Source organism: Anomaloglossus baeobatrachus, chromosome 6 (assembly GCF_048569485.1).
Source record: "Anomaloglossus baeobatrachus isolate aAnoBae1 chromosome 6, aAnoBae1.hap1, whole genome shotgun sequence".
Taxonomy (NCBI): domain Eukaryota; kingdom Metazoa; phylum Chordata; class Amphibia; order Anura; family Aromobatidae; genus Anomaloglossus; species Anomaloglossus baeobatrachus.
Window position 1 is genome coordinate 73,326,575 of NC_134358.1, and position 22,336 is coordinate 73,348,910.

The 22,336-nt window shown below is 49.6% G+C and overlaps 1 protein-coding gene across 1 annotated transcript in view; it reads right to left on the reverse strand.

Annotated features, from left to right (window-relative positions):
• The window catches only part of GRHL2 (grainyhead like transcription factor 2), a 213,684-nt gene that overhangs the window by 104,173 nt on the left and 87,175 nt on the right, over positions 1 to 22,336 (reverse strand). Inside the window, exons 2-6 of the mRNA XM_075353034.1 lie at positions 15,648 to 15,834; positions 10,956 to 11,023; positions 6,981 to 7,368; positions 3,106 to 3,158; positions 2,804 to 2,957 (exon numbers count right to left, since the gene is read on the reverse strand). Of these exons, the coding sequence (XP_075209149.1) occupies positions 2,804 to 2,957; positions 3,106 to 3,158; positions 6,981 to 7,368; positions 10,956 to 11,023; positions 15,648 to 15,834 (850 nt within the window). The remainder of the gene's footprint in view (positions 1 to 2,803; positions 2,958 to 3,105; positions 3,159 to 6,980; positions 7,369 to 10,955; positions 11,024 to 15,647; positions 15,835 to 22,336) is intronic.

Consider the following 22,336-nt stretch of genomic DNA (forward strand, 5'->3'; position numbering starts at 1 on the left):
TCCCTCCCCGCAGACCCCCTCCCTCCCCGCAGACCCCCTTCTCTCTCCCTCCCCACAGACCCCCTCCCTCTCTCCCTCCCTCCAGACCAATCCCTCTCTCTCTCCCTCCAGACCACTCCCTCTCTCTCTCTAAGCCCCTCTGTCTGCCTCCCTGCACACTCCACTGTTTCCCTCCCTCAACACTCATCCTCCCTCCTCCCTCCAGACTTCTGTCACCCTATCTCCAAACAACTCCTTGTCCTACAAATTTTTCTGTTCCACTTGGCTTAACCGATCACTCCTGTGCCCTCTGCGAGAGAACAGCTGCCAGACTCCTGCTCCCTTTCCTCCAGACGCTCTCCTGCTCCCCTCCCTCCAGACGCTCTCCTGCTCCCCTCCCTCCAGACGCTCTCCTGCTCCCCTCCCTCCAGACGCTCTCCTGCTCCCCTCCCTCCAGACGCTCTCCTGCTCCCCTCCCTCCAGACGCTCTCCTGCTCCCCTCCCTCCAGACGCTCTCCTGCTCCCCTCCCTCCAGACGCTCTCCTGCTCCCCTCCCTCCAGACGCTCTCCTGCTCCCCTCCCTCCAGACGCTCTCCTGCTCCCCTCCCTCCAGACGCTCTCCTGCTCCCCTCCCTCCAGACGCTCTCCTGCTCCCCTCCCTCCAGACGCTCTCCTGCTCCCCTCCCTCCAGACGCTCTCCTGCTCCCCTCCCTCCAGACGCTCTCCTGCTCCCCTCCCTCCAGACGCTCTCCTGCTCCCCTCCCTCCAGACGCTCTCCTGGTCCCCTCCCTCCAGACGCTCTCCTGCTCCCCTCCCTCCAGACGCTCTTCTGCTCCCCTCCCTCCAGACGCTCTTCTGTTCCCCTCCCTCCAGACGCTCTTCTGTTCCCCTCCCTCCAGACGCTCTTCTGGTCCCCTCCCTCCAGACGCTCTCCTGCTCCCCTCCCTCCAGACGCTCTTCTGGTCCCCTCCCTCCAGACGCTCTTCTGGTCCCCTCCCTCCAGACGCTCTTCTGGTCCCCTCCCTCCAGACGCTCTCCTGCTCCCCTCCCTCCAGACGCTCTTCTGTTCCCCTCCCTCCAGACGCTCTTCTGTTCCCCTCCCTCCAGACGCTCTTCTGTTCCCCTCCCTCCAGACGCTCTTCTGTTCCCCTCCCTCCAGACGCTCTCCTGCTCCCCTCCCTCCAGACGCTCTCCTGCTCCCCTCCCTCCAGACGCTCTCCTGCTCCCCTCCCTCCAGACGCTCTTCTGTTCCCCTCCCTCCAGACGCTCTCCTGCTCCCCTCCCTCCAGACGCTCTCCTGCTCCCCTCCCTCCAGACGCTCTTCTGTTCCCCTCCCTCCAGACGCTCTCCTGCTCCCCTCCCTCCAGACGCTCTCCTGCTCCCCTCCCTCCAGACGCTCTTCTGCTCCCCTCCCTCCAGACGCTCTTCTGTTCCCCTCCCTCCAGACGCTCTTCTGTTCCCCTCCCTCCAGACGGTCTTCTGGTCCCCTCCCTCCAGACGCTCTCCTGCTCCCCTCCCTCCAGACGCTCTTCTGTTCCCCTCCCTCCAGACGCTCTTCTGTTCCCCTCCCTCCAGACGCTCTCCTGCTCCCCTCCCTCCAGACGCTCTCCTGCTCCCCTCCCTCCAGACGCTCTCCTGCTCCCCTCCCTCCAGACGCTCTCCTGCTCCCCTCCCTCCAGACGCTCTCCTGCTTCCCTCCCTCCAGACGCTCTCCTGCTCCCCTCCCTCCAGACGCTCTCCTGCTCCCCTCCCTCCAGACGCTCTTCTGGTCCCCTCCCTCCAGACGCTCTTCTGGTCCCCTCCCTCCAGACGCTCTCCTGCTCCCCTCCCTCCAGACGCTCTTCTGTTCCCCTCCCTCCAGACGCTCTTCTGTTCCCCTCCCTCCAGACGCTCTTCTGTTCCCCTCCCTCCAGACTCTTCTATGATGATCTATAGATTAATGACTTCTACTCCCCCAATGCATCACACAGGTGCAATCTTTCTTGAAACATCAATTAACTAGTTAGTTTAACCTGGATTAAGAGTGTTCCCCCTATTGGAAAAAAACCTCATATGACATTTGTTATCACACATGTAGTGTTATACCTATGAAAAAGGACTACATTTTTAGGGTCTGAAACAAGTAAGTTACATGTCACCTTTCCATTTTTAAACCACGTCTTTTGGATATTTATGAATTTTCAATAAATGTTTGGTTTTTTATTTTATCCATTTCTGCGAGACTCTCCCTGGGTGCTGGATTCCTCTTTTTACTAATGCCCATTGCTTACATTTCCAGGAATACCAACCTGGAATCTATCCTTGTATCCCTCTTTTAATGGACTACACAACGGCGTTATGAAAGACTGAAACAAATTTTTTTTTTTCCATACTATGTAGAAAGGGCTAAAATAACGTTGCAGCTTCCAAATCTAGGGCCCTTCTCATCTCAGCCTGCACTAGTAATCAGATTTTTCTAAGTTTGCAGCTTCCAAGGCTATGGCATGTCTTATTTCAGCCTGCACGAGTAATCAGGTATTCATAGTAATGAAGCTGAAGTTTCATCTCCTGCAGGTGGGGATTTTAAAATGACCCCTGTGATTGAATGACCTTGGAGAATTTAGCTTTTCAGATTGAAAATACACCAATACTTGAAGATGGAATAAGAGAAAAGCAGCACTATACTGGATTTAATTTTTGTTTGGCATTTGCAACCTGAATGTCATATATAATAATAATAATAATAATAATAATAGTTATTCATTTATATAGTGCTGTTAATTCCACAGCGCTTTACATACATAGGTATATATATACACACACTAGTGAATTTAGGACCTCTTACCCTGACTTTGCTGATCGGGTGTCTAAAACATTTGTTGCTTCCAGTTTCGCTCAGAGTGACGGCGTAAAATTGCCCTTTGTTCAAGTACGTCATTGGTCCTTCCCCTTGTTTCTGACGGAGAGACTTTGTAGCTTCGAGAGTGTACTGAAATGTGCTATAGTGTGGGAAAACATGGGATAGGATTACTATTACTACAGGTGATGGCCACAGTATCTCAACTACATCTTTACCTACAACAAGCTTTATGAGCCGTGTATTCTCCGGACATTTAATGGCGTAATAAAATAAACTTTACAATATACCTCGCTGTTTGATCATACATGAAGTCGTCCGCTACTGATGAAGGCCGGTATTTCTAGTATGGAGGAAAACAGAAATAGTATTAGTTGTGAGGAATTATAATCAGTGAGGCTACTATTGATAACTTTGGATGATGCAGAGACAATGATTTACTTTCCAAAAACAGCGCCATCTATGGCTATGTCTGGTATTACACTTTTATCAACATAATCCAAATGATTGAGGCAGAGTTGCAATACCAGACTCCACCCAAGGACAAAAGTGACGCTCTTCCTGGAAAACAAGCAGAGTCTGTCAGCACACAATGACTGTTCAAACCAAGCACAGGCACCCAATGCACCCCAGTTCAGTGTATGTTCCCACCTACTTGTTTTCCATAGATCTCCATACCCCTCTTTGCTCCTATTTCTTTATTGACAGCTCTGACTTTACAAGAGGCGCAGGAGGGTGGTGATACATAGAAAACAAGGGGGAAGGTGCACGGAGCATATGTGCTTGGTTTGAACAGTCATTTTGAACGGACAGTCCCTTTAAAGGTAATTTGTCACCAGTTTTTTGCCACCTAATCTGAGAGCAGCATAATATAAGGGCAGAGATCCTGATTCTAGCGATGCGTCACTTACTGGGCTGCTTAGTGCAGTTTTGTTAAAATCACTGTTTAAATCAGCAGCAGATTATCATTACAGGACTACTTGGCACACGCTGCATGTAGTCCAGCATATTCATGAGCTCTGTTTAACTGCTAGATCTGCAGCAGCGAACACACTGATTTTATCAAAATGACAGCAAATAGCTCAGTAAGTGGCTGGAATCAGGGTCTTTGTCTCTGCATTATGTTGCTCTCAAATGGGGAGCAAAAACCTGGTGACAGAGTCCCGTTAAAGAGAAACTAGTATCACAAAATGACCTATTATTTAATTCAGGTTTTTATGTTAAAGTTTATGTAAATGTAAATATTGTTTGTTTTTTTATTTATTTTTTCAGACTATAAAACTTTCTCTTTCAGGAAGTGCACATGTACATTAGCAGCAATAAACAGACTCTGACCTGATCTGTGTTGAAGCATCTAATGAATGTGTGCAAATGTCATGGTAAAGGGAGGGGGAGCAGGGTCAGCTGTGACATCACCTATTGTGATTAGTGGATGGGTATTATCAACTGTATATAGAGGTGTTATCAGTCATTGTAATCCTGCCTCTGATGATAAGCAGCCTGCTGAAAACTCTTCCTGAAATTACGGGAAGTAGGAGTCTAACATGCCCCAGTGGCCGGTAAGCCCTGTCTCTATTAGTCACTGTCCAGTCTAGGGAGCCATTTCTCATCAAATCCCTGCCTGGTAAGTCTAGCACGTAGTATTCTATAATATTTTATCAGCCTGTTTTACAGGATACAGCAAAGTACCAGCAAATGGCAACATTCCAAAGTTTGCACCAAGCCCAAAAAAAAAAAATCTTAAAATACACACGATTGTGACTCCTAAATTTTAGTATAGACATAGACAAATGTAATTTCTTTTTTTTTTACATCACTGCCAGGCATTTATGAAATCATTAAAATTATGAGTGGTCTTTGGCTTTTTATGCTTGATTTTGTCTTATTATACAGAAAGAAATTACTTAAAGCACCACTTCAGCTTTTTTGTTTTCATTCACCGCTGGAGTGGCCCCTGGGTGTATGCTCAACCTCAAGAGTTTTCATCATTTTTCAGCATCATTCCACTCCCACGGTGCCACCTAGTGCATGTAACTTCTGTCAGAAGTTATATCACAAGTATTCAATACAAGTCTATGAGAGCCAGGAGGTCAGAATGAGGCTCTCATAGACTTGTATTGAGTTCTAACGTCTGACACGTTACATGAAGCACTAGAGCTGCCGGCAGGTCACAAATCGCTAGAGACCGACCAGAGGGAAGCTGGAAAAAGATGAAGACGGCAGAGGATGAGCATAAGACAGGAGCAGGGGATCTGTAGAACACTTTCTGTAAAAAAGAACCCACAAATGATCACCTGATAGCCACAGATCCGGAAACCCATAGTAATGAGCTTTGATAACACAGTGGCCTTTACTGCAAAAAATGTGATATTACGTGGCAATCCTGTGATAGCAATCTTGCATACAGAAAGAAACTCTTCGTAGTAATTTTCTGCCCTTGAATATAGAAGGGGGCACCAAGCAGAGGACACTGCCATGACGGTTATTTATAGGGGAAAAGGACAAATTAATATATTTAAGGATACTTTAAAAAGTATCTATGATGTAGAAGTATCTGAGCTCGAAAAGGGTTCTGTAATGAATTATGGATATACAATTTTTGGTAGAGAATATAAGTGTATATATATAGAATATACAGTATGTCTAGAGAATATAACGAGCAACTCAGACAATGTGAAAGATGGATAATCATAGAAAAGAATAAATATACAGACATGGGATACAGGACTTTGGACATGCATTACTGCTAAGGAAAAAAATTGAGACACTTAGAGCATAAAATGGGCAGTTTTATGTGAGCCCAGCAACCAGCATCAAGGCGTCTCTCTTTATACTGGGTCCCTACCTATTCCTCTACTTGTGCTAAACAGCCTACACTTTTATGGGCAGGCAGAAACCTGCCACTAGGAAATTAAAAATCACTCAAGCTGATGAGAAAAAGTGCCAAGTCAAAAGTCAAGATCCCATAATACAAAATAAGAAAATTGACGACCCTTCCTAACAGACAAGTGTGAACAGGTGCCTACTGATTACTGCTAAGGAAATCATTTTAAACATTGAGACACTAAAGGGGGCTTTACATGCTACAATATCATTAATGTTTTATCGTCGGGGTCACGCCGTTAGTGACGCACATCCGGCGTCATTAACGATATCGCAGCGTGTGACACTTTTGTGCGACCTAAAACGATTGCAAAAGCGGCCAAAATTGTTTGCCCCAGAGAGGTCGTCCTAAAACAAAAAATTGTTTAACGCTCATTAGCGATGTTGTCCCTCGTTCCTGCGGCAGCACACATCGCTGTGTGTGACACCGCAGGAGCGAGAAACCTGCCTCCACCGGCTATGCGGAAGGAATGAGGTGGGCGGGATGTTACGTCCCGCTTATTTCCGCCCCTCCACTTCTATTGGACGGCTGCCGTGTGACGTCGCTGTGACGCCGCACGACCCGCCCCCTTAAAAAGGAGGCGGATCGCCGGCCAGAGCGACGTCGCAGGGCAGGTAAGTCCGTTTGATGGGGGTGCGCGATTTTGTGCGTGACGGGCAGCGATATGCCTGTGTCGCACAAACAATGGGGGCAGGTACGCACGCTAGCGATATCGGCATGGATATCGTAGCGTGTAAAGCCCCCTTTAGAGTATTAAAAAGACCAGTTTTATGTGAGCCCATCAGCCAGAGTCAAGGCGTATCTCTTTATGCCGAGTCCATACTTAAAATGCCTCTAACTGGGCTGAAAAATACTACAATTTTATCTCTTTATACTAGGTCCCTACCCATTCCTCTACTTGTGTTAAACAGCCTACAATTTTATGGACAGGCAGGAAACTTCTAATAGAAATTAAAAATTGCCTTAAGCTGGTGGGAAATGCGTGCACAGTCAGAAGGCATGACCCTATAATTGAAAATGAAGAAACCGATGGCACTTCCTAACGGATAATTGTGAACAGGTGCATAAAGTATGGAATTGTTCACGCTTGCCTGTTAGAAAGTGCCGTCAGTTTTTTCATTTTAAACCACAGAAAAGAGACTGTTCCCCACTAATGATTGCCAATCTTTCACATTGATATCACCAGTGTGTCTACGATATGTGTCTGTGTGTATATACATATACATTGTATATATGTGTATACACGATACATTTTATAGCTGTGTTTATCTATTTTCTTACATCAGATACTGTTTCCTTAAAGCTTTCATTGTAGGTGCTGTCCGGGGTACTGCGCTGGTCATCCTTGAGGTAGGCTGTATGTTGGCTGATGTGCGCTCCATAATGAGTCTGCTCAAAAATAACCCCTCTTGGTTCTTCACTGTCCGTCCTGTAAGTCACTGAAGGGGACATGAACACTGGGGTAAACTCCTCTGCTTTCACCACAGTGACCAGGGAAGTGGGGGCAGAAGTGGGGCTCCCGGATAAGCTGCTGTTATAGTGTTCCCTCTTGGAGGACTCTACGGGTTCTGTGTTGAGGGAAAGGTTCACTGGATTGGTTTTCAGGACTTGCACCCGATTCTCTCCGGCACTCAGGTTACTCTGAGACTCATTGCTTGGGACACCGTTCCTACAAGGAAACAAAATCCATGATAATCAACCTCTTCTCTGAGATAAAAGCATTAATGTGCCAGGCTTTAGGGGTACTTCTCACATAGCGAGATCGCTGCTGAGTCACGGTTTTTGTGACGCAGCAGTGACCTCATTAGCGATCTCGCTGTGTGTGACACTGAGCAGCGATCTGGCCCCTGCTGTGAAATCGCTGCTCGTTACACACAGTGCTGGTTAATTTTTTTGGACGTTGCTCTCCCGCTGTGAAGCACACATCGCTGTGTTTGACAGCGAAAGAGCAACGATCTGAATGGCAGCCTGCGGTAAGCTGTAACCAAGGTAAATATCGGGTATCCAAGAGAAGCCCAAAAAATCCCTATTTAAAATACCAAGTCTTTATTCAGTCAACTTACTAAAAAACTGTCAATGCAGTCACATAAAATAGCCACAAAACACAGGTGGATGAAAGGTGAGAGGGACCAGTGCGCCAACCGTATCGATATCAAAATGATGTTTTAAAGATAATAGTTAGGCAGGGGTAGGGGTAACCTAATGCTGACCCTATGATTTTCCCCTACCTACCAGCGGAGTGTTAAACACCCTAGCTTACTCGGTGCCCCCGCTCCTCGGCGGCTGTCCCTTACTGACCCTCCACTCCACATAAACTACCACCATCACCATACACCGTGTATGTGTATATTGTGCAGGTCATATACTTGTCTGGTAGCTGCTCTCTACAGTCAGTAAAAATTCTTTTTGATCCTGTGTAGTCAGCCTCCAGCTTTATGTGGATGTGATTACCTTTCTATGCACCACTTCATTGTCAAAACACGAAACACGTGAACAGTTACTGGGGCTGAGCAATACAGGTGTATGATGGTGATCAAAATAGCAGTCAGGCTATTCAGCTGAAAACTACCGTATTAAAGGGAATCAGAGACCCTGATTCCAGCGAAGTATCACTTACTGGACTGCTTGGTGTAGTTTTGTTACAATCAGTGTTATCTGCTGCAGATCTAGAATGTAATTGAACCCATGTGAATATGCTTTGATCTCAACCATCCATTGTAGCTCTGGCAGTATGTTTAGGATCGTTGTCCTACTGAAAGGTGAACCCATACCCCAGTCTCAAAACATTAGCAGTCTCCATCAGGTTTTTACCATCAACTCTGACCAGCTTCCTTGTCACTGCAGAAGAAAAGCCTCCCCACAGCATGATGCTGCCACCACCATGTTTGACGGTGGGGATGGTGATTTCAGGGTGATGTGCAGTGTTCGTTCCACCACACATAGCAATTTGAATTTAGCCCAAAAAGTTTTAATTTGGTCTTGTCTGAGCAAAGCACCTTCTTCCACATACTAGGTGTGGCCCCTACAAGGCATATCTAAGAATTTGCTCTTATCAGATGAGACAAAAGTAGAAATTTTGGGAATAAATGCAAAATGCTTTGTATAGTGGAAAACTAATATTGCACAGCACCCTGAAAACACCATCCCCAGAGTCGAACATGGTGGTAGCATCATGCTGGTGGGAGGCTTTTCTTCAGCAGAGACAGGGAAGCTGGTAAGAGTTGATGGGAAGATTTATAGAGCTAAATAGAGGGCAATCCTGGAGGAAAACCTTTTAAGAGGATGTAAAAAAGACTTGACTGTGCCATAGGTTCATCTTCCAGTAGGACAACAATCAAATATTCTGCCAGAGCTACAATGGTTAGATCAAAGCATATTCAAAATCCAGACCTAAATCCCATTGAGAATCTGTCTCAAGTTTGAAAATTGCTGATAACAGACGTCTCCATCCAATCTCACGGAGCTAGTTATTTTACAGAGGGATAGGCAAAAACTGTCATCCTCTAGATGTGCAAAGCTGGTAGAGATATCCCCTAAAAGACTTGCAACAGTAGCTGCAGCAAAAGGTGACCCTACAAAGTATTGACTCTTGGGGTCTGTATACAAATACAGGTCACAATTTTCAGATTTATATTTTTAAAAATGTACAAAACCCTGTATCTTTTGCTTTAGACATTACAAATACTTGTAACTTAGTGTTAGTATATCACATAAAATCACAATAAACTACATTTATGTTCGTGGGTGTAACATGAAAAATGTGGAAAACTTCCCGGGGTATGAAAACTTTTTACAAGGCAATGTACATTTACATATGTAATATATCACCTTCCTTATCTACAAGAGGCAGAAACGCCTTCAGGTGTTTTATGAGTTTCCTTATCATTAGCAGAAAAAGAGAGGAAGATGGAGCAGGCAATGTTCAGGTCAACAAGAAAGCGGGATAATCAATGTATAGTAATGTTTTCCCACAATAATTGGGCAAGCTGTTTTGTAGGCAGAGCAATATTTTAAAGGGTATGTAAAATTTGCTACAAATCTAATCTCTATGAGGACATATTATAAATTTCCACATCTGCCAGCATAGAAGATCCATGATATCTGAATAGTTCTATTGCATTTTGTGAACAAGGTGCTAAAGTGAATGTCCAAGTATTATTTTACTCCTTTTGTTCCAAATTCTGGTTCACTAAAGCATGTTTATCGGCTCCAAATTGTGTTTTTCTGATACACCGCTCCAGATCCTCTGCATTTAGAAAATAAAAAGCTAACATTCTTCCTGCCCACAGCCACCACTAGAGGGAGCACATCGGCTTACTCTATACAGTGGGCTCCCTCTAGTGGTGGCTGCTAGTAGCCATTAAGCATGTCATCTTTTAATTTTATCTGTATAGTGGATTTGTAGCTTTGAACCAGAAAAAAAATGAAGCAAACTTTGACTGTTAGAAGATATATTAAAAAATAATCAGTCAATATTAAGGATCGAAATATGATAAATGATGAAGATTCCCTGTAGTGGCCATGCCCCATTTTTCAAATATGACATCACTTTAGGAAATAACTCAAATGCTGAGACATGACCTATTCTACTTTTTATGTTAGAGGTTTAGGTCAATATACTTTGCTTTTATTTATGAAAATTTTGGAAATATTACCAAAATGTTTGAAAAATGTGCAGTTTTCCAACCTTGATTTAATCCCTTAAAGATCAGTCAATTTTTTTTTTGTTCTAAAGTTTTGCTCCCGCACCCCCTTATTCCAAGAGCCACAACTAACCCCTTAAGGGCCAGTTGTTATTTTTTTTGTTGTAAGGTTTTGTTCCCCCAGCCCCTCCCCCCCTTTATTCCAAGAGCCACAACTTTTTTTTTTTTACATAATCACTCGAGAAGGAATTATTTTTTTAAGTTGTACTTGTGAATGAGACTATCCATTTTATCATGTGAGATACTGTAAAGTGGGGAAAAACATCCAGCTGTGGTGAACTAGCAAAAAGAAAAAAAAAATATTTTTTTGGTGGGGGCGGGAGTTTATTTACAGTGTTCAATGTAATTTTATGGTAAAAAATGGCAGCATAATTCTCTAGGTCGGTCTGGTTCTGGGGATACCAAACATGAAGAGTTATTGTTTAATGTACAGTAAGTGGTTAGAAAAAAAAAAATTCTGAAATTTGTAAAAAAATAAATAAAATAAAATAAAATAAAAATGTTGCCAAAGAACAGATCATCACATAAAACAACCCCCCCCCCCACATTTTACCTTTTCTCCTGGTCATCGGGGACATCGTTCATTTTATTTAAGGGCAGCAACCTTTTCTCCCTCGGTACCTAAAAATAGAAAGTCAGATTTTAGATAATACTTTCTTTCCAATCCCTTTCTTTGCAGTGTAAAAAAAAAACCTGGGATTTAACAAACAATAAAAGGATCTTAGAAAAGTGGAAGATTTGCCTTCAGGTAGAAATTGCAAGAAGAATTGATGGGCACTAAATTTAATCCATTATTATGTTGTGTTTTAGAAGTTTGGTGAGGAAATGTAAAATGTTCAAATTTTTTAATTACTGGCACGAAACCTTTTTTTCTTTTAAATTTAATAATGGCTTGTGATGAGCGAGTGTGGCGCCCTGGACAAGCCAGGTCGTCAAAGAACAACACCAACACACCCCACACTCCTGGTCAGGCACACCAAAGTCAGACAAAAACCCTTGTTGCCTTCCTCCAGGGGCTGATGTTCACACCAGGGGGTGGGCCAGGCGGTTGGCCCCGCCCACCGAGGAGTTCGCAGTCCTGGAGGAGGGAAAAGTAGAGAGTTCTGTTTTGGAAGAGAAAGTGGAAGGAGGGAAGTAGCAGTTGAGCAGACAGAAAGTGGTCCGGGTGCGTGGCCCGGACGGATCAGCAAGGGTGGCAGACGGTGGTGACCGTCTGCAGGAGTGGCCTATTGGAGCTAGCCGTAAGGACCGTGGACGGGCGGTGGCCCGGCGGTACCGGACCAGTACGCAAAGAGAAGCCAGCACCATCCGGCAGGGGCTTACGGACCCCGGCAAGGCTAGGAGTCGCCGTGAATTTGCCAAATCCGTTAGCGAAGGGAACCTCCTGGGTTTCCCAGCAGCCAAGTCTCGTCAGAAGGCAACCGTCCAACCGAGAGAGGGAAACACAGTCACCGCCAAGGCTAAAGTTCCCAGGGCCAGAGCCTGCGGGCAAAAGGGGCTCCTTTAGCACCCATCCAAGCTGGGGAGCGGGTTACCGTTGGGAATCCATTGGAACCGTACACGTTACACAGGTGCAGGGAAAGGCAGTCACCATCAACCTGCCGGGAGGAGAAACACCGCAGCCGTCTGTGGGACCCGTCCATCCAGCCGTGTGTTTTACCGAGAACGGTGTCCTCATCATTGGCTGAGTGAGTACCACCGTGCCGTGCGGCACAGCGCTGCCCCCGCGACCCTGCACCTCGCCAGGCCCCGTAACCCGCCTGCCATCCATCCCTACCCCATAACCGGGCCCCGGGACTACCAACCCCCTACCCACGGAGGGGAGAACTAACATCCAGGCTGCTCCCTGTCATCGCTCCCGGGATCCCCGTTCAGAGCAGCGGTGGTGTCACCAAACTCACCACAACCGTGGGTGGCGTCACGGACAATAACCAAATCCCCACAATCCAATCCCCACCCTTTTCACTCACGGGCGAGGAGCGCCACTCAAGTCCCCGGGATCCGGCCCACCGCTCGAGCCACCACCGAGCAGCAGCAGCCGCAGCAGCCGCGGCCGGACTCGAGCAGTGGGAGAGCACAGCGTCTCCTCCTCCGCCCGCGACACGAGCACTACCATGCTCAGGTGCTCTGTACTGGTAACTAGTGATGAGCGGGCTCTACCATGCTCAGGTGCTCAGTACTCGTAACTAGTGATGAGCACGCACTGCCATGCTCGGGTGCCTGTAACTAGTGATGAGCGAGGACTACCATGCTCAGATGCTCAGGTACTCGTAACTAGTGATAAGCGAGCACTGCCATGCTTGGGTACTCGTTACTAGTGATGAGCGGGCACTACCATGCTCGGTACTCGTAACTAGTGATGAGCGGGCAAACCATGCTCGGTACTCGTAACTAGTTATAAGTGGACATTACCATGATCAGGTGCTCGGTACTTGTAACTAGTGATGAGTGAGCACTACCAGGCTCGGGTGCTTGGTACTCGTAATGAAGAGGCAGACGCTCGGACGGGAGCGACTCGAGTACAGAGTATAATGGAAGTCAATGGTGAACTCGAACATTTTTGCTGGAAATCTTACGGAAAATTGCTTGACTTCCCCATTGACGTCTATTATAATTGGGTTCTCGAGTCGCTCCCGTCTGAGCATCCAACTGCTCATTACAAGCTCCCGAGCATTGTAGTGATCGCTCATCACTAGTAATGGTATGTGCAATTTTCATGGCATGATACATTGCTGAGTACCTCAGCCGTAAGAAAACCGAACAGTAGACTGGCTGCTTTAAAACGTGATTGCTGCATCTAATCATTAGCAGCAGTGGTAACAACAATAGGAATGTTCAAGGTTGCTGCAATCAGTGATTGGCTGCAGTGGTCATGTATTTATATTTTATGTCATAGCTGCTGCAATGTAAACAGACTAGCGTGAAAACATGGGACCAACAACACCGGTGAGCTGCCTGGAAGATAGACATGAGTCTGGGCCTATTTTCTATTTTAGCTTATTTATTGCTGTAGATTTTCCTTCTCGCGCTGTACAAACCATTCATTCTAAATATAAAGTGACCGGTCACACCACTTTTTTTTTACCTGGTATAGATGCCGCTGTTCTGAATCTGGAGATATTTTTCTGTTGTCCCTGTGCCTCTCCGCTCCTGAGATAAGTCCCTCTCCTTCTTGTATATAATATACTATTGCTAGTGAAGAGGGGAGCCGTGTGATGGCCGGCCATGCTTCCCCTGACTTCTGTATAAGAGTGCACATGTGTCTTTACCTTTGGGAGTGACCCCATGTGTCCTTGCAGGACTCCTCGTTGTAGACGGGGAGGAGACTGCAATAAGCACGCGACGGTCTCAATTAAAAATAACTGGAATTTCTTTCATCTGCTTCATTCAATGTCTGTTCTACTGGTCCATAGGACCCGTGTCCTTCTGTCCTCAGGGGAAAACTCTACTGACTTGCCCTGGGAAGCTTCCTCTAGCAGCTAAGTCCTGTCCCCCGCTATCCATTCCTTATGCGGCTGCCGTGTCTCACTCTTGCCCACGCCCCGGACGTGCAACCACTACTGGCACCAGTATGAGATCCCACTGAAGTTGGCAGGATACAGTGTCCCACTGGTCTGAAGTCGATTTGCCGCCGGTCAGCCGGGTGAGGTCTTGACACCTTGTGAAGGGGTTCCCTCCTTGCTCAGGCAAGCTCTAGCACAAGCCTTGCCTAGCACGTTCCTGTCGCTCAACTAACTGACTCTGTTCTTTCCTCACACATATGTAGCGCCCCTGAGATCCTCAGGGCTTTACAGGGAACTGCATCCTCTTGGGGATGCAGGACCTACCCCCTGGGACCGCGAGTATTAGTGGCGATACCACCAAAGCACAATTCAAATCTTAAATTCTGCACTCCACACCGGGCATAAGGGGCTAACCATGTAAGGGGATGGTCACCGTGGAAAGGAATGAGTCCCTGGGATTAGTCAGCCTGGTGGAAGGGGTCAGCAGTCAATCAGTTAGTAGAAAGTGTAGCACACAGGAGAGGTGTGCGGACGTGCCTGAGCTGGGACCGGGCAGCGGTGATCCGGGGGCACAGGAGAGAGGTCGCCAGGTCGGGTACCGGAGATACCGCTGGGACCGGACCATGCACGGGGCACAGGGCCCTGGATCAGGCGCCACGGCTTTATAAATACCTGCCCGGTGAGGACACCTTCACGGACTTCACCGAACCAAATAATCCGGGTGCATAAGTAGTAAACTAGCCCGCAGGTGGCGTCACATGACATTAACTCTATTAATCCCCTTGTAAATATACCCCCCTTACAAAAAGGGGCCCAGGGTACGGGATCGGGCAATGGCCACCAGCGTGACATTCCCATCTGTTACTGCCCGGGACAGAGTACCCCCTTTCCTGGGCGCTACACATACTGTACCCTCTGCTCACTCCTCCCATCTTAGCTCTGTTGCCATAACAACCCTCTGTCTACTCTTTCCCGTGTTCCTTGTCTAATTCCTATAGCTAACTAATAAGCTAGTCTCATCCTCCACCACCTGCTGCTTCCTCCCTAGTTCCACTAAGACTATCTAAGATACTTCTCTATCCTATCCTTCTATCTATACATGGCCCTGTACTATACCCTCAACCAAACACAGCACGAGGGACCAGTACGTTATACACAATATTTACAAAACACAGACATATACCTCTCAGACGTATACATGAATGGCGGTGACCACTAGGTGGCACTGAACAGAGCGCCCGTTCAGCTCGGCTACATCTTATCCTATCTTTACTTTACACTTGCAATACCTAATTACACCACATCGTAGGAGAGAGCGCTATTCACCGTCCTCCTACACTAGTCAAGGGGGTGTGGTAATCAACTTCTCTCTTTGGGCGAAGACCATGCCCACTTGGCTAAGAAGACCACATTTATATACAGGGAAGAGGGAGCCATATCTCAGGAATGGAGAGGTGCAGCAACGCAACACCTTTTTTACATATTAATGACATAGTACATTCTTTAGAAGTGCAGTCAGGAATGGGTGATCAGTATATCAATAGAGCAACTACTAAGGGTCCGAACTGTATGACCCCACATGACTGAGAATTGGGCTCTGTGGTGCTGAGTGTGAATAGAGCCGCAGACTGACATGAGCACCACGGCTCCATCATTTTCCTCTAGACCAACCTTTATAGTAATGATGATCTCATCCAAAAGCGTGCTCTTACCAAAATGCATTAGCATTACAGCCATTATACCTTGTAGTAGTCGTATAAAAGTCCAAGTGCCGCAGCGCTGTCCTCGTCTCCATTTATACTCATCATCGCCTTCGTTGCGGCTGTCAAGGGATTTTCCAAGTAAGTCTTCCAGGCCTCATCCTCACTGGTGTATGCCCGCCGGGAATTGAAAGCTGCTTCATTGGGAACTAAGACCACAAGCCTTTTACTGTAAGAAGGAAGAACATAATAGCTGTATATTACAACATTAGACAACTTAGATTGAAAAGATGATTATCAAATTAATCTATCACTATGGAGCATAACAAAAGAATAGTAGGTCCATAGGTAGGACTGGACACCACAGATCAATGATGTATCACAATACAGGTCTACAGGTTGTTTCTGGTATTGCAGATTTGCTCTATGTACTTCAATGAAAGTGAGATGCAGTACCACACACCACCTGGTGTGGCGCTGTTTTTTCTAATCCTGGCCAAACACCCTCTTGGTATTGTGACGCCCTGGGCAAGCCAGGGGTCACAGGTCACAACATCACATGCACCCCACATTCCCTGCAGGTACACCAAGCTAACCCAAAACCCTTGTTGCCTTCCTCCAGGGGCTGATGTCCACACCAGGGGGTGGGCCAGGCGGTTGGTTCCGCCCACCGAGGAGTTCACAGCCCTGGAGGCGGGAAAACCAGGCAGAACAGAGAACAGTGAGGGAAGTGAAAGTAGAAGGAAGTGAAGTGGTAGAGGAGCTAAAGAGAGAAGCTGAAGTGACAGTTAAGCAAGCCTGAAGCTGGTCCGGGTGTGTGCCCCGGACTGTGACAGCAAGGTCAGCAGACGGCGGTGATAGTCTGCAGGGGGACTGTTTGGAGGTTGCTGGAAGGACCGCGGACGGGTGGTGACCCGGCGGTACTGGAGCAGTATACGAAGAACAGTCAGCACCAGGGCAGGGGCCTTTCGGATCCCGGCAAGGCTAGGAGTCGCCATAATTTGCCAAATCCGTCAGTGAAGGGGACCTCTGTCTCCTAACAACCAAGTACCGATTGAAGGCAACAGCCCGACCGTGAAGGGGAGACACCGCCACCGCCAAGGCACCAGTTTCCCAGGTCCAGCGCCTGCGGGCAAAGTAGGGCTCCTTCGGCCCAGATTGAAGCCGAGGAGTGGGTAACCGGTGGGGACCCATCGCTACCAAGAGACTTTACATAGGTGCAGGGAAGAGACAGTCACCGTTAACTGCAGGGAACCGCAGCACCGTAACCGTCCGAGGGACACGTCCAACCAGCCGTTTGTTTACCGAGAACTGTGTCGTGTTTACTGGCTGAGTGAGTACCTCCGTGCCGTGCGGCACAGCGCTGCCCCTGCGCCCCTGCACCTCCACAGGCCCCATACCCGCCTGTCCACCATACCAACCCCATCACTGGGCCCCGGGATCACCAAAACCCCTACCCACGGAGGGGCAAATCAACAACTGGCTGCTCCGTACCATCACTCCCGGGCTCCCCAGACAGAGCAGCGGTGGTGTCCACTCAATCACCACAACCGTGGGTGGCGTCACGGACAATAAACTATCCCAAAACCCAATCCCCTTTCACTCACGGGCGAGGAGCGCCGCTCGAGTCCCCGGGATCCGGCCCATCGCTCAAGCCACCGAGCAGCAGCAGGCCGCAGCAGCCGCGGCAGCCGGACCCAAGCAGTGGGAGAGCGCGGCGTCCCCTCCTCCGCCCGCGACAACTTGGCGTCACGAACAGGATCTTACCGCTCTGCCGTTGGGTAGAGGTGCGCCTTGTGACCGCCGGAGGTATCCGGCTGAAAAATTTCAGAAGTCGCCATCTTTGGCGCGAAAAGTTCCCGCTCGAACGTCTTCTCGAGTAGCAGAGGCGTGAAGGCCAAAACCCCGCCCCAATAGAGGAGGGGCCGGAAAGAAGCTAAGGGGGACGGAAACAAGATGTCTGCGCCCGACGGAGCCGCTGGAGGAGCGGTGGTCGCAGCCGCAGTGGCACCCGTGGATGGGAATGGGCCTTCCCAGGTCCCGGCCGCGCTGGCGGGAGGTGCCGCGGCCCCCGCGCTCGCTCAAGTGATGCCGTTCTCCTTGCCCTATGCGCCCGGAGCTACCTGGCTACCGCAGTATGACGGGAAACCTGATGCTTTACAGGTCTTCCGGAAAAAGCTTAACCCGTTGCTAGAACTGTACCCCCTGACCGATAAGCAACGTGCGGCGGTAGTGCTGGGCCAGTTAACCGGTGCGGCTGAGCAGGAGGCGGAGACCTGGGCCGAGGGGGACCGGCTCTCTGTAGCCACCATCTTTGAGAAGCTACAGACTGCCTTTGAGACCCGGACTGAAGCTGAGCTGAGGATGCAGTTTTACCAGTGCCGGCAACGGGCAGTGGATGGCAATCAGGATTATGCTTTACGTCTGCAAACCGCCCTCCGCACGCTAAAGCGGGTGAATCCTAACAATGAGGCGGACAGCAACAGGATGCTAGTAGAGCAATTTGTGCAGGGGATGAGATCCCCTGAGGATCGCAAACAACTCCGTCTCTGGGCCCTAGAACACCCTGATGTGGACTTTGCTGTGTTAAAGGAATGGGCCATTAAAGCACTACAGCCCCCAGCTTCAGAAATCTTGGAGCCAGCCCCGTGACCCATTGAGACGGCCCCCGTTGTGGTGGCCCCTGCCCTACCAACCTCTCTAACACCTACCGCCCCAAGCAGCACGATGGAGGAACTGGCAGCCCAGGTCCGTCGCATGGACGGAGACCTCGCCAAGATTCTTGCTGCACTCCAACCTTTGACCAGATCTCAGCCTTCAGCACAGATACAGCTTGCCGACAGCCCTGAGGATGTCCCCTGGATGCAGCGGAGAAGTGCTAACAACCCGCGGAGCAGACCTCCAACCTGCTACAAGTGCCGTAAGCCTGGGCATTACTTCCGACAGTGCCCGTTAAACGAGCAACCCCTGGGGCCCCGGGCCAATCCTCAGGAGTAGAACCCCGTGGTCCCCCAGACTGGCGGGACCGGTATATCGGGGCCCGGCCCATCATCCCCGTGGCTGTGGACGGCATACCAGTGATGGCTCTCTTGGACACTGGATCACAGGTAACCACCATACCATACACATTGTACCAGCGGTATTGGGGGATAGACGAGCTGGCACCCCCAGATACTAGTATAACGCTAATTGCTGCTAATGGACTCCCATTGACCCAAGTGGGGTATAAACAGGTGGCTATGACAGTGGGGCAAGCTGAACTGCAACACCAGGGTATGATTGTGATCATGAATGAACCCAGTGATCATAACCCGAAGATAGTGCTGGGAACCAATGTGATGGAGCACTGTATGGGTGATGTGTTGGCCCTACTGCAACAGCCGGCCGCCACGGCGGCGGGGAGCCGACAGAGAGCTGTGCAGCGTGAGATCCGAGCCTTGATGTACCGCCAGCATGTAAACTCAACAGGAGGAGAAATTGGTGGGGTGAGAGTGATGGATGTTGCTCCGTTGATTGTGCCCCCTAGGAGTGAGATGATGATTTGGTGTAGGGCAGCAATAGGGCCTCAGTGGCGTGACTACCCTGCCATGATGGCACCCATACCCTCTGAGCACTGGCCTACTGTAATGGCCGCCCGAGGGGTGGTAGACTTACAGAAGGGGAGAGTGCCCGTGAGGGTGCTGAACTGTGGGGAGGAAGAAGTCAGGCTTCCCCGGTATGCCACCATTGCCAAGCTGCTCACCCTGGATCCCCACACCATCCACGAAGCCATTCCCTCAGTCTCCCCACCTACTACCAGCACTTCCCCGCCTCAAGGGGAGGTAAATGAGTGGCACCAACAGCTACACGTGGGCACTGATGATACCCCTACACATCACAAAGCAGGGGTATACAGGGTGGTGCGGGAGTACGAACAGGTTTTCAGCAAACATCCACTAGACTTTGGGCAGATCAAAGGGGTCCAACACCACATCCCCATCGGTGAACACCCCCCTATCAAAGAGAGGTACAGGCCTATTCCACCTGCACATTACCAGTGTGCCAAAGATATGTTGAGGAATATGAAGGAGGCAGGGGTTATTCGGGACAGTTGTAGTCCCTGGGCCGCTCCGTTGGTACTGGTCAAGAAGAAGGATGGTACCATACGGATGTGTGTGGACTACCGGAAGATCAATCAGATAACACATAAAGATGCCTACCCTCTGCCCCGTATTGAAGAGTCTTTGGCCGCACTGAGAACCGCAAATTACTTCTCTACCCTTGACCTCACCAGTGGGTACTGGCAAGTGGCAGTGGCCCCGGAAGACCGGGAGAAAACCGCCTTCACCACCCCAATTGGGCTCTGTGAATTCAATAGTATGCCGTTTGGGCTGTGCAATGCCCCTGGAACCTTCCAATGGCTGATGGAGTGCTGTCTGGGACATCTGAACTTCGAGACCGTCCTGTTATACCTGGATGATGTGATTGTGTACTCTCAGACGTATGAAGCACATCTGGAGCACCTAGCCGACGTGTTCGCGTCCCTTGCCAAATACGGGATGAAGTTGAAGCCCTCTAAGTGCCACCTGCTGAAACCCAGAGTGCAGTACCTGGGGCATGTGGTGAGTGCGGAAGTTGTTGCACCCGACCCTGAGAAGATCACTGCCATCCAGGACTGGCCAAGACCAACCACCGTGAGGTAAGTAAGGCAGTTTTTGGGTCTGGTGGGGTACTACCGGCGCTTCATCAAGGGGTACACGAAGATGGCTGCTCCCATGCAAGACCTCCTCGTGGGACAGACCAAAGGTGATAGACCCATCAGAGCCCCACTGGTGTGGGAGGACAGGCATGAGGAATCCTTCCGTCAGCTGAAAGCGGCCTTGACTGGAGAAGAAGTCCTAGCGTACCCTGACTACGGCTGCCCATTCATCCTCTACACAGACGCCAGCAATGTGGGTTTGGGGGCAGTCCTGTCCCAGGTCCAGGAAGGAAAAGAGAAGGTGATTGCCTATGCTAGTCGAAAACTCCGGCCGACTGAAAGGAACCCTGAGAACTACAGCTCCTTCAAGCTCGAGCTCCTGGCACTGGTGTGGGCAATCACCGAGCGGTTCCGCCACTACTTGGCCGCAGCAAAATTCCCCGCTTTCACGGATAACAATCCGTTGACTCACCTGGACACGGCCAAGCTGGGCGCGTTGGAGCAGCGGTGGGTGGCCAGACTAGCCAACTATGACTTCACCATCAAATACAGGGCTGGTCGTGTCAACATTAATGCTGATGCCCTCTCTCGGATGCCCCACTTGTCAGAAGGTGGGTGCGAGGATGATGAACTCGAGGAGATCGAGTTGCCTGCATTCCACCGGCCACCAACTGAGAAGGTACATGTCCACCAACAACGGGTGAACCTGGATCCGCTGCCCAGTCAGGAGTGGCAGGAAGCTCAAAATCAGGCGCCCGTTGTCCGCCTAGTCAAGACCCTGGTGGAGCAAGGCGCTGCTGGGATGGACCCTGCCGCCCCAGCTGAAGCCCAACGCTTGTGGAAGGAACGGACCCGGCTGTGTCTACACCAGGGGAGGTTGTACCGTGAGCTGATCAACCCGAAGACCCATGAGAAAATCCGCCAGTTGGTTATTCCCCAAGCTGATGTACCCACTGTTCTGCAGGCGTACCATGATGGTGCCGGCCACTTCGGGTGGAAGAAGCTGGAGATGCTGTTGAGGGAGCGGTTCTATTGGAGTGGGATGCGGGAGTCTGTGGAGGCCTGGTGTCGAGAGTGCGGTCCTTGTACTTGAGGAGGAAGGATGAAGCCAGCCAGAAGGCTCCCCTACGCCCGATCGTTACACACCAACCGCTGGAGCTGGTCGCCTTGGACCATGTAAAGCTCACCCCCAGCCGAAGTGGGTACACTTACGCTCTGATCATAGTAGATCATTACTCCAGGTTCATGGTGGTTGTCCCGGTCAAGGACTTAACCGGCCGTACCGCCGCTAGAGCGTTCCAAGCTTACTTCTGTCGACCCCATGGATACCCCGAGAAGGTGCTTACCGACCAAGGTCCAGCCTTTGAGGCGGAGGTGTTCCATGAGTTCTGTCAGCTGTACGGTTGCAAGAAGATCTGGACCACCCCTTACCATGCCCAGACCAACGGTATGTGTGAGAAGATGAACCATCTGGTCCTTGGCCTCCTCAAGACGTTGCCGTTGGAGGAGCGGAACCTGTGGCCGGGGAAGCTGCCTGACTTGGTCGATATGTACAACAATATCCCGTCTAGCTCGACGAAGTGCACCCCAGCGTATCTGATGAGGGCTCGGCCTGGCCGACTGCCGGTGGACCTAGAAATGGGACTGGAAGCCCCAGAGACACTCCCCTCAACGGCTGAATGGGACACCCGGCGGAGGGTGCAGTACCGACAGATTCAGGAGTATGTGGAGAAGAACCTAAGTCGGAGTCGAGAACAACAGGAGCAGCGCTTCAATCAGAAAGCGTCTGCGGGCCCTTTCCAGCCTGGAGATGTGGTGTTAAAGCGGAAGAGGAAAACCCACAACCTGGATGATCACTGGGAACAAATCCCGTATGTCATCCAACCCACAGGATGGGAAGATGGAAAGGCCTACCAGATCAGTCGTGACCAAGGGGGCACCTTGGCCACGGTTTCCCGGGACCATCTGAAAAGGTGCCCACCAGCACTAAGGGCGATGGCTGAAGTACCAGCTCCTCCACCAGCAGAGAAGGCAAAAGAGGTGATCCACACTG